A 12,554-nucleotide genomic window follows, 5' to 3' on the forward strand; every position below is an offset into this window, starting at 1 on the left:
CCTAGGATTCTTCTCAACTCCACTGATATCTCTAACTTGCACCAACTTTCACCACACTTGCCCATTTCCTCCTGTTTCATCTCTCTCTCCTCATTCAGATTCAGGAGGATCAGTCTTTGTAAGGTTTCCATTATTCACAAAAAGGGTTAAAATCTTTGCCTCTGTCTGCCCAGAACTCCCACAGCCTACTTCTCCTTCTGGCCAGCCGAGCTGCCAGCACATGATACTCAATTTCAAGGCTGCAACATTAATCTAACTTAACAGCAACTGGTTCAACTTGTTTTAACTCTGCAACCTTAAAAAAAATAGATAACTTTTTACCCATAACAACCCTCAGTCGGGTTGGCACCACTGAAAGTCACTGCACCGGCTGCCCCGGGACCACTACCGCCCATGCAGGCTGGCACAGTCCCTGGCCTGGAAACCCTGCGCAACTGGGCCTGCTCTGCCAGGCGCCTGCCCTCAGTGAAAGCTGTCCCGGTCGCTGCTGGCAGCCCTCTTGCTGCCCACAGCCCTTTGCTGCCTCCAGGCACCGCCACCCATGCAGTGCCCCAGTCTCAAGGCTTTATGCTGGCAGGTTTTATAGGGGAGCCACTGCGGATTCCGCATCTCAGTCTGAGGACACCTGTGCCGCTCGGCTGGTCCCCAGACGCCAGCAGCGCCTCGTGAAAACCACTGTGGCAGGACAGGGAAATGCGCCCACCTCCTCCCCACGGCTCCCGCTCAGAAAACCCTGCACACTCGGCTCTCTCCGAGCAGCAGTCCCGCCAGCACCGGCCCCTCGCCCCTGGGTACCCTGCCACGGGGTCAACCTGCTGGGCTCCACTGCTTAGTGTCCCCGAGTCACCTCAGGCAGGCGTGCACACGTGCAGTTTCTTTCCAGCTATGGGTGTCCTGCCTCCCTTTCCTCACTGGGCTAGCACAGGACGCCCCCACGCTCAGCGTTTTTCAGTCGCTGCTGCCAGTGGCAGCTCCGCCTCTCAAGCCTTGGCTGGTAAACTCTAGAAATTATCGCACCGAGAGCACCCCAGAAACTCACCGTGCTGAGCGCTGTGTGCGCTGCTCCACGTGGAGCAGCCACACGGGCCCCACCCCGTGCTGGCAGGCTGCGGAAGCTGCTGCGACTCCTCGTCTCTACACGAGCGCGGTCTTCACTCAACAGCGACTTTTGTCATTACTCTAACACCCTCTTAATCTGGTGACCCTCAACCCGACATTTCCAGATGCTCCTGGGTCTCCATAACTCTAATATTGCTCTACCACATGCATCCGCCAGCCACAGGGTCCCCACCTTCTACGGGGTCCCTGCTTTCCTCTTCTACATGTCCCGCCTTAAATGTCTAAATGCCTAAATGTCTAAATCCCTAAATGTCTAAACGCCTTAAATGTCTAAATGTCTAAAATGATTGTCCTTAAGCTCCAACACACTCCTGGAAGAGATCCCGTGTACAACTTGCCTGGAGCTGACATTTGAACACCCGGATTATAGACAAACAATTTGGCCAGAATAATTATTAGGATCTTCTAAGTTTCATATCTAGCCCAAGCACACTCCCAGAACTACCCCACTCATACTTCAAGCGTACATGCACTAATACTCACAATCCTCTAGATCTGTAGTTTTCAGGGGTTTTTCTCTTCTTCCCCCTTTTCTTTTTTGTTATCCAGTCTTTGTTGTCCCCGTGGTGTCAACCAGCAATCACCAATGGTCCTAAGAGACGTTGTTCAAACTGCCAAATTCAGCAAGGGTGCGCCATTTGTCCAAAATCTCCCAGGGCCGCAGAGATAAGGTTTTATATTGAATCATGATTTTTAAAAAGTAAGATTTTAGCTGAGGGATAGAAACAATTTACATTGATTAAGAGGTAGGTAGATGGTAGGTTAATGATTGTTAGGTGCTTACACTAAAACTGATCTATTATGAGCTTGCTTACAGAAAGGAGTGGAGTAACTGAACCATTACAAGAACATGTTAGTTACTAACAATGGTTAGTACCTGGGCTTTACATTAAGCAATTACAAAGCAGGGGGCCTTGGCTTGTGCCAGAGGGTCACAGAGACCTGATGAAGACATTCCTGACTTTATCCTTCAAGAACACTCACCCAATTCAAGACCACTAACCCAATTCAAGAGAAGAACTGCGCACGCATGAAGGACTAATAATCTCATTTTAATAAGAGCAAGGAGGGGAGGTGCTGGGGTTATGCTTATGTATTGTATGTAAGGTCTTAGGAAATAAATAGAGGGTAAAGAACTTTGTACAGCGCGGTCATGCGTTTTGGGGACGAGCCCCATGCCACCCGCCAGTGTCATAAACATGCCACTTTCTAACTTTAACTAGGTAGAGTCTCTGTCCGCCATCTTTGGTTTTAACAACTCAATATCCTGGACCAATCTCACCAAAAGTGAGAAACTAGTCTCACTTTTAAAATTGTAAAAGGTTTATTAAACCTCAACAAAAATTACAACACAGGACTAAATAAGGAAAAACTACAGCGCTGGGAGCCCCCCCATGACTATCATCCACGTGCTTCTCTACAAAATGGATGCTCTTCTTTTTGTACCCTTAGCCCCTCTCAAAGTTTTGTCAGTCAACTCTTTCTCTGCCATCCATTGGTGGGGATTACTTTCTTTCATCTTGACTGGAGATCAGGTGTTGTTACACTGCACCTCCTGGTAATAAGCCAGCCTTCTCCAAATGTCCTGACTACTGAGGCCATTGCAAGGGGAAGGGGAAAGAGGAGTATGGGAAGACATATTACAATAACATCACTATACATTTTAACATCCACATAATATCTACCTCTTAATTGTGTGAGCCAACTATTACATTATTCATCTATAACAAGAGGGATAGGGACAACAGCCCCAATTCCCTCCCAAGCATCCCCCAGGGTAAGAGGCATGGTGTAAGAGCCTGAATGAGAGATGCAGGACTCCAGGTGGCTCTTCCAAATGCAGTTTATTACATCCAAGGTGTTTCAGGAATATTTGTTCTTCCCACAAGTCACTTGTGATGAAATGCAAACAAATCCCAAACATGAATAAACAGACAATACAAGCAATTACGGTGGCGATTCAGAGTTTCATCAGTACCTGCACAGCTCCAGCTCAGCTGCTGGCACGTTGCAATTAAAAAAAAAAAAAAAAAAAGGGGAAATTTGGCCCAATACCGATTATTACAAGGAAAGAAAAATTCTGTGTAGCTGTCACAAAGGTGACAGGGACCAAGAGAAGAATGATTCTCACATTTGGTAAAGCCCTCCAGCCTGTGAAAGAGAAAAGACGGGAGAGAAAGAAAGTGACAGGGACAGAGACCTTTCCTGGGGAGGGGCAAGAGTGACGCTGTCCCCTGTGTGTGTGTGGACTTCCCGGGCTGGGAGGTTTACACCTGAACCAGTCTGGGTAAGGGGGGTGGTGTTCACTCCCCCTGGGCAGGGGTTACCCCACACCCCCAAAACTCTTCTCCTCCCCCCTTAACTGGGTAATGGGGATGCAAATCTAGTCTCAGCAAATGAGTCTGTGGGCTGTGGCTGACCCCAGCCTGGGATGATTTTCAGGACAGCTCTGGGCTTGGCTTTCTGGTGGATTCATTCTTCTCCCTCAGCCTTGTTTACTTCTCCCTAGACTTGAGATCACTGGACAAGAGTCATGTGAGTCCTTTATCTCAAGGTCCCTCAGCTCAACTCACAGCCCAAAAATTCCCCTCAGGAGGCACATTCAGGGAGGGGCAACCTTGGGTGGTTGCAGCTTCTTTACACAGTTCACAGAATTCACAGAATTATTATGTTGGAAGAGACTTTCAATATCATTGAGTCCAACCCATGCCCTAAACACCTCAACTAAACCCTGGCACCCAGTGCCACATCCAGTCTTTCTTTAAACACATCCAGGGATGGTGACTCCACCACCTCTCCGGGCAGCCATTCCAGAACTTTATCACTTTTTCAGTGAAAAACTTTTTCCTGATATCCAGTCTATATTTCCCTTGACACAACTTGAGACTGTGTTCTCTTGTTCTCTCCGCTGCTGCTTGGAGAAAGAGACAACCCCCACCTGACTACAACCACCTTTCAGGGAGCTGTAGAGAGAGATAAGGTTGCCTCTGTGTCTCCTTCTCTCCAGGCTAAACATCCCCAGCTCCCTCAGTCATTTCTCACAGGGCTTGTGTTCCAAACCCCTCACTAGCCTCATTGCCCTCCTCTGGACATGCTGCCATAATGGGCAAAAAGTCCTTCCTGACAAAGTTTAAGTCATGAACCACAATATTTCAGTCTCCCAAGAGCCCCCCAGAGCATCCCCCGTGTTGTCAAAGGAAAAATCCTCTGCACCTGGTGGGCTCACACAAGGTTTATTCCTCAAACCTGTCTGTGGGATGGATAAGGAATGGAGTATCCCATGATCATTTGTGCTTAGCAGGTGGAAAACTTCTGTTAGCATGTTGGTGTTTGTTCTGTTCTGTTCTCTATGTATTTTATACCAAAGAACTGTTATTCCTATTCCTACATTTTTGCTTGGGAGCCCTGTAATTTTGGAATTTGATCCAAGCGGGTCATCGGGCCACTGCTGGGCCCCATGGAACCAAGGGACCAGGCTGCTTCTCATCTGCCCTGGAGCACTGGGGCTACATGCTTTCTTTCCTATGGAACAAAGCTGTCCTTCTCCTCCAGGGGCCCATGGCCAAAACTGAGATTCTGGCTCCAAAATTTCTTCTACCAAAGGATTGCTCTGTCACTAAAGGTGCCAGGACAGGTGGGTCTGGCTGACTTGGCCTCCTGGGGCCTATCTCTGATCTGATACCAAAACACTGGGGCTCCGTGCTTTTCTTACTATGGAAAAGAACTGTCCTTCTCGTCCATGTGCCCATGGTCAAAATTGGGATCCTACCTCCCAAATTCTGTATATCCAAGGATTGCTCCTCGGTGAGAGCTTTAAGGACAGATGTGTTGCTGGCCTTGACCTCCTGGGGGCCACCTTTCATCTGCTTTCAAGACATTGGGGCTCCACCCTTTCCCTACTATGGAAAAAAAACATCATTCCCATCCAGGTGCTCATGGTCAAAACTGGGATTCTGCTTCCAAATTTCCATATATCCAAGGATTGTTCCATTTGATTGGAACAAGCCCTCTCTTTCTGACATGTGAGCAATGCCATCAATTTTCCCAAATCAGGGAAATAGGGAACCCTGGCAGCTTCACACACAGTAATGACACAGAACAGGGCAGGGCAAGCAACTGCCAAAATTATAACTTCTACTTGAAATTAAGAACTTTGATTTCAAGTTCTATTATAGCCACTATTAGTATGGAGTAAAAAAAAAAATTAAAATATTAATAATAATAACTGTAACATTAATAGCAACAATAGCAATAATATAAATAATGGCAATTAATAATGGTTTTTAAAGCCTTTCCATACTTATACTAGATTTGCATGGCCAGGCTTTGGTCAGGGGGGAGTCTAGGAGCACCTTCTGTGAGAGGATGATGGAAGCAGCTGCTCCCCCATGTCCCACAGAGTCAATTCCAGCCGGCTCCACGATGGACCGGCCAAGGCTGGGGCAGTTAGAAATGCTGGTAACACCTCTGGAATAAGAGATTTAAGAAAAACAAAATGGGTGATTGTGTAGTTTTAACTGTGAGCAGGGAAGAGCAGGGTGAGAACATGTGAGAGGAACAACTCTGCACACGCCAGGGCAGGGCAGGGCAGGGCAGGACAGGAGGAGGAGCAGGAGCTGCTCCAGGCGTGGAGCTGGTTGCCCTGAGATTCCCTGGGGCAGTCCCTGGGGAGGCAGCCGGGCCCTGCAGCCCATGGAGGGCAGGGGGAGCAGAGATGCACCTGCAGTGCCTGGAGGAGCCCGTGCCGGAGCAGGGGGTGCCTGAGCGGGGCTGTGACCCCACGGGAAAGCTGTGCTGGAGCAGGGACCTGGCAGGGACCTGCAAAGCCGTGTGGAGAGGAGCCCAGGCTGGAGCAGGGGCCTGGCAGGACTTGTGAGCCCACGGGAGAGTGAGGCACGCTGCAGCAGTTTGCGAAGAGCTGCTGTCCATGAGATGAACTCACCCGGGAGAAGTTCATGGAGAAGTGTCTGGGGAAGGGACCCCTGGCACAGCAGGGAACGACTCCTCTGCCCGAGCAGCAGGAGAAACAAGGGGTGAGCAGAACCCCCATTGCCTGTCTCCCTGCGCCCACTGGGGGAGGAGGCAGAGCTGGGAAGGAGGGAGGGATGGGCATAAAGTGTTTTTAAAGCTTTATTTTACTTCTCACTATTCTGCTCTGATTTTGATAGCAATAAATTCAATTAATGTCTCTAATTTCAAATGTGTTTTGCCCATGATGGTATCTGCTGAGTGATCTGTCCCAGTCCTTAAGTCAAGACATGAAGCCTTCATTCTATTGTCTCTCTCCTGCCCATCTCTGGAGGGGAGTGAGAGAGCAGCTTTGGTGGGTGCCTGGCATCCAGGCAGGGTGAAGAGACAACACTTCCTTTCCTTCATTCTTTCTCTCTTTCCAGAGGTCACTGTGCAGAGGCTGAGAGGGGCTTTGATGGAGGGAGTGAAGGTAGCGGGGAGCAGCGGGGACAGGAGGCACAGGGATGTGGACATCCCCTTCATGGATGGGGACATGAGGGGACACGGACATGGATGGGAACATGGAGGGACATGGACATGGGTGGGGTCATGAACTGGGACAGTGTCAGTGCCACCAGCACTTTATCTCAGCCGTGACAAAGCACTGCTTGATGCAGTTCCTGCCACCGTGTCCCTACTGTCACCACCATGGTGTCCCAGCTGAATGTCACCACCCACTAGGGCGGGACAGGGAACTTGTTCAGCTGGTGACAAGTGGCCTAGAAGCAGGTGACAGCCACGAGGGTGTCCCAGAGCCACTGCACTCAGGGGACACAAACTGCCTCTGGGGACAGAACAAGGGGTCAGTGTCACCTGGGGGGGGGTCACATGGCCTGGTGACAGCGTCCCCTGACACATCCTGGTGGCTTCATGTGCTCACATGTCATGGTGGCAGCATCCCCACAGGTGTGCAGATGTGGCGACATTGTCCCTGATGTGTATCCTGGTGGCATTGTGTTCCCTCCTCCCCATGTGTCCCTGTCCCTTTCTGTGTGTCCCTGTCCCTTTCCCTGTCTCCCTGGCCCCTTCCCTGTGTCCCTGTCCCTCCCACGTGTGTCCCTGTGGGGTCAAAGTCCCCAAGGCCCCAGGGCCGTGTCCCGCAGGAGGTCCCTGTGTCCCACAGGGTGTCCTCGTATCCTGCAGGGTGTCCCCCTGTTCCACAGGCTGTCTCCGTGTCCCTCAAGGTGTCACCGTGTCCTGCAGGATGTTCCCATGGCTGCTTCTGGCACTGAGCGTCTGTGCCCACCCTGGCACAGGTAAGGACACACCACAACATCCCACAACACCCCAGGACACCTTTTTTTCCTCTGATTTTGGATCGTTCCCCTCTCTTTTGGGTCCTTTCCCCCTGGTTTGGGTCCTTTCCCCCTATTTTGGGTCCTTTCCCCCTATATTGAGTCCTTTCCCCCTCTTTTGGGTCTGTTCCCCTCTCTTTTGAGTCCTTTCCCCCTCTTTTGGGTACTTTCCTCCTATTTTGGGTCCTTTCCCCCTATTTTGGGTACTTTCCCCCCATATTGGAGCCCTCCCCTTGCTTGTGGCACATTTTTGGGTGCCTCCCCCCCCTCCAACCTCCCCAGCTGTGTCCCCAACTGTCCCCCCACGCCACATGGACTCGGTGGTCGACATCCTGGACGCCCTCGAGTCCCCGGCCCGGGGCGGCTCCCCCGGCACCGCCGCGGCTTTGGGGAGGGGGCTGGGAGTCTGCAGCACCCCGGGGTGCCGGGCGGTGCTGGGCGAGCCCCTCGGGACCCCCGAACGTCCCCCGGCTCTCACCCCGGGCCAGTGGCAGCTCCTGACCGAGCTCCTCCACCACGACCCGGCGACACCGGAGCTGGGGGCGGTGCTGGCCCCCGATGGCTCCACGGTGGCCCTCGGCCCCCTCCTGGCCGGCATCGAGGCTGGGCTGAGATCCGGCGGGTTTGGGCAACCCCTCCCCACCCTCAACCCGCCCGCCGACCCCCTCTTGGCTGTCACCATTGCCGAGGCTTTGGGGACATCCTTCCTGCTGGCGCAGCGGGGTGACAACAACGCCACCGCGTTGGGACCCGGTGGCTGCTGGGACGACGTGGAGAACCCCCAGAATTACACCTTGAGGGGTCCCCCGTCCCCTGTCCCCGACCCTGTGGCCATCGGGGCCATGGATGGGGCGGTCCTGGGGGCGCGGCTGGCCCGGGGACCCCTCCCGGTGGCCGAACTGCTTCGGGACTACTACGGGACCGGGAATGGCTCGGAAGTGGGGAGACCCCCCAGCAGTTACCGGCGCCGGGATTTTGGGGCACTGGCGGGACAGGGACGGCTGGAGAAGGAGGTGGCGGCGGTTTTGGGGCTGCTGAGGACGCTGTCGCCCACCTCGGAGCTCCTGAGGGACGTGGGGACACAGGAGGTGGCGGCCGTGGCTCATAGGGCGTCGCAGGAGTTCAGCGAGCGCTACGTGGGTACGGGTGGGACGGCATCTCGTAAATGGGGATGACACCTCCCAAACTGGAGTTGTCACCTCCCAGACAGGGGTTGTCACCCCCTAAACAGGGATTGCCACTGCACAAACGGGCATTGTGACCTCCCAAATACAGATTGTCACTGCTCAAATAGGCGTTGTCCCCACCCCAGATGGAGTTGTCACCCCCATAGTTGTCACTACTAAACAGTAGTTGTCATCTCCCAGACAGGGATTGTTACCCCCTAAGCGGGGGTGTCACCCCTCAAACAGGAATTGTCACCCCCTAAATGGGCGTTGGCACCCCCTGTGTATCCACACAGGCTCTGCCATGATCCCAAGTACCTCTCAAGCCCCTTGTTCCCACACAACCTCTGCCATGTCCCCAACAGCTCAGGGGACATACCCAGCCCCTTGTCCCCACATGGCCTCTGCCATGTCCCCAAGGAGTTCCTTGTCCCCACATGGTTTCCGCCATGTCCCCAGTCAGGGGACATATCCAGCCCCTTGTCCCCACATGGACACCACCACATCTCCAAGGATCCCCTTGTTCCCTGATGAACTCTACTGTGTCGCCTTCAAGCCTCATGTCCCCACATGGCCTCTGCCATGTTCCCAAGGACCTGTCAAGTCCTTCATCCCCTGGTGGACTCTACCGTGTCCCCAAGGAGCTCCTTGTACCCATATGGCCTCTGCCATGTCCCCAGAGGCCCACAGAGCCCCTTGTCCCTATGTGGACTCTACTGTGTCTACCCCCAAGCCCCTCGTCCCCTGGTGGACTCTACCATGTCCCCAAGGAGTCCCATGTTCCCATGTGGACACCACCGTGTCCCCAAGGACCCATCAAGCCCCTTGTCCCCCCATGGCCTCTGCCATCTCCCCAAGATCTCAGGGAACACCGCCCTGTTGTCCCCACAGAGTGCCCGGCCATCATGCCGCGCTGCCTGTGGGGTGCCCGTCCCTACCGGGGCACCCCGGCCCCGCTGCAGCCCCCGCTGGGCTCGGTCTTCCTGCACCACACCCTGGAGCCATCGCGGCCCTGCCGGACCTTCAGCGCCTGCACCCGCGCCATGAGGGACATGCAGCGCTTCCACCAGGACACCCGCGGCTGGGACGACATTGGCTACAGGTCACTGTCACCGCCCTGGGGTGATGGCGCCTGCCACAGGCCCTGGCACCCCTCTGGGAGCAGTCATTGTTCCTCTGTGGGGACTGTCACCTCCATTGGTTCCCACCTTCCTGAGGCCATGTCATTCCCTGTGGTCCCCGTCATCTCCTTCAGTCCCTGCCACCCACCACAGTCCCTGTCACCCCCTGGGGAGCTGGCACCCACCACAGTCCCTGTCACCCCCCTGGTTCCTGTCATTGTACCCCTGTGGGCATTGTCACTCTCACAATCACCTCCCATGGGCTCCGTCATTGTACCCCTGTGGGCACTGTCACCTCCACTGGTTCCTGCCACCCCTGTGGGGCCGGTCATTGTCTCCCCATGGTCCCTGTCTACCCCCATGGTCACTGTCATCCCCTGTGGTCCCCATCACTGTCCTCCTGCAGTCCATGTCATTGTCCCCTCACAGACTTCACCACTGTCCTCTCACAGTCCCCATCACTGTCCCCCCATGGCCCCCACCATTGTCCCCCCAGAGTCCCTACCACTGTCCCCTCCCAGTCCCAATCCCGGTCCCCACACTGTGCTCATAACCCCCACAATCCCCCTCCCTGTCCCCTTCCAGTCCCCATCACTGTTCCCTCACAGTCCCCATCCCTGTTGACCCACAGTTCCCATTCCCAATTCCCCTTCTGTCCCCATAAGCCTCCATAGCCCCCACCATTGTCACCGCATTGTCCCCATCACTGTCTCTCCACTATCCCCATCCCTGTCCCTTTGCAGTCCCCACCATTGTCCCCCCACAGTCCCCACCACTCTCCCCTCACTGCCATCATGTCCTTGCAGCTTTGTGGTGGGCTCAGATGGGTACCTGTACGAGGGCCGGGGGTGGCACTGGGTGGGTGCCCACACCAAGGGCTACAACACCCAAGGATTCGGCGTTGGCATCGTTGGGGACTTCACGGCCACCCTGCCGGACCCCGACACGCTGGCCCTGGTGCGGGATGAGCTCCTGCCCTGCGCCATCCGCTTTGGCCACGTCCGGCCAGACTTCATCCTGCGCGGCCACCGCCAGCTCGGCCACACCGACTGCCCCGGCAATGCCCTCTTCCAGGAGATCCAGAGCTGGCCTGGCTTCCAGGGGTCACCAGTGGCACGGGGACTTGGGGTGGGTGGCCTGGTGGGGTTGGTGGGAAGGGGTTTAGCGTCATCTTGTGACTGACTGTGGGTCTTGTCCACTCTGCAGTGAGGAGCGGCCCCAGCCGGGGAGCCTGGGCTGGATGGAGGCAGGAGAGGTTGGAGAGCAGTCCAGATGGACACCGGCCCAGTCTGGATGGACACTGGTCCAGCAGATGTTGGTCTGATGGATCCCAGCTGGACACTGGTCCAGATGAACACCAGACCCATGGATCCCAGCTGGACTCTGGTCTGCAGCCCCCAGCCTGGACAGCTCCCAGCCCAGATGACCACTGGCCCAGCCACACCCTGACCCAGCCCCCTGGCCCACCAGCCCATCCCAGTAGCCCCAACCTCAAAACCCCCCAAAATAAATCCAATTCCAGGACATCAGCTCCAGGTGGTCCCTGCAGAGCAAGGTGGGAATCTGAGGCACAGGCTGGGGATGACTTTGGGGTGATGGGAGGGGACTTTGGAAGCCACCCTGGAGACCCCAAACAGCCCCCCCCCTCCCCAAAACAAGCACCCAGTCCCCAAACTGGCACCTGCAGCTGTCATGTCAGGGGGACTCTAGGAGCCACCGTGACCCTGCAGTCTCTTCGAGAGGCGACCCGCGGTGTCCTCCGAGTGTCGCCAGCGCGTCCCCAGCGGGAGCAGCGGCATCACCTCCCGAGGCAGCGGCGGAGAAGGAGGAGGAGGTGACGGGGTGACTGTAATTCCTGCCCGCTCACATGGGGAAGCCGCGACAGGAACGGGCACCGAGCGCGGGAGCAGCAGTGGCTGTACCGTGGGGACGGGGCGGTGGGGACATGGGGACAGTCCCCAAAGTCCCCAAGGTACCCTCGGGAGATGCTGTGGCCGGGACAGCGTGGGGCATACGGGGTCGCGCGGCATCCTCGGGGGGATGCGGGGGGCTGGAAGTGGCGTGGGGGAACGCCAAAAATGCTGTCACCCCCTTGTAGGATGTGGGGCACTCCCCGCTTTTGGGCGCTGGTGACAAACTGGTGGGTGGTGGTGATCAAAAGCGCATCCGCACCTCAGGGATGTCACAGAGGGGGGGTCCTGCGGTGCCACCACGCACTCCGCGCTGAGCGGGTGACAAAGGGGGGATCGGGGGGTCCCCAGGGTGCAGGGGAAGCCTCTGGTCCCTCCTGCACCCGAGGCACGGGGATGGCGGGGCACTCATCACCCGGCACCCTGCCCCCGGCAGGGGTGGGGGCTGCGAGGGGCTGGCGTGGGCACCCACTGGGTGGAGACCCCCTGAGTGGGCAGAAGAGCCCAAAACTTTGGGTCCCCTGGAAGGGCAGGGGTATCCCAGGGGGGTAAAACCCCAAAAACTGGGGACCCCTCAAAGTGGGGATGCCAGGTTGGGGATGCCCACCCCACGATGCCCAAATCCAGCCCCTGGACTCCCCTGAGTGATTCTCCCCATCCCAACCCCACCCACGCCTGCCCAGGGACCCCCAAAATGCCTCCCTCATCTCACTAACCCCAAGTCCATGAACCCCCCAAAATTATTTCCCCCATCCCGCCACCCACAATTCCAGCTCACAAAATTACTTCCCCCATCCCACCACTTCCAAATTTACCCCCTGGGTCCCCCAAAGTGACTCCCCTCATCCCAGCGCCCCCACAGCTACCCTGCAGACCCTCCAAACTCTACTCTCCCACCCACAGATGGAGGGGGAAGCCCACCCAACCACCCCC

At 55.8% G+C, this 12,554-nt stretch overlaps 1 protein-coding gene across 1 annotated transcript; it reads left to right on the top strand.

The window, feature by feature from the left end:
* Nucleotides 1-7,333: 7,333 nt before the first annotated feature.
* Nucleotides 7,334-11,036, top strand: LOC121362888 (N-acetylmuramoyl-L-alanine amidase-like). Its single transcript, XM_041484800.1, has 5 exons — nucleotides 7,334-7,385; nucleotides 7,707-8,564; nucleotides 9,482-9,692; nucleotides 10,518-10,839; nucleotides 10,918-11,036. Exons 1-5 carry the CDS (start codon nucleotides 7,334-7,336, stop codon nucleotides 10,918-10,920), a joined length of 1,446 nt encoding a protein of 481 aa, XP_041340734.1. The 3' UTR covers nucleotides 10,921-11,036.
* The last annotated feature ends 1,518 nt before the right edge of the window (nucleotides 11,037-12,554 follow it).

The sequence above is a fragment of the Pyrgilauda ruficollis genome, unplaced genomic scaffold, assembly GCF_017590135.1.
Source record: "Pyrgilauda ruficollis isolate IOZ18807 unplaced genomic scaffold, ASM1759013v1 scaffold670, whole genome shotgun sequence".
NCBI classification, from domain to species: domain Eukaryota; kingdom Metazoa; phylum Chordata; class Aves; order Passeriformes; family Passeridae; genus Pyrgilauda; species Pyrgilauda ruficollis.

Coding starts and splice junctions, on each gene's coding strand:
- LOC121362888 (XM_041484800.1), top strand. CDS start 7,334: ATGTTCCCATGGCTGCTTCTGGCACTGAGCGTCTGTGCCCACCCTGGC. Junction 8,565..9,481: donor GTTCAGCGAGCGCTACGTGG/GTACGGGTGGGA, acceptor TTGTCCCCACAG/AGTGCCCGGCCATCATGCCG. Junction 9,693..10,517: donor TGGGACGACATTGGCTACAG/GTCACTGTCACC, acceptor ATGTCCTTGCAG/CTTTGTGGTGGGCTCAGATG.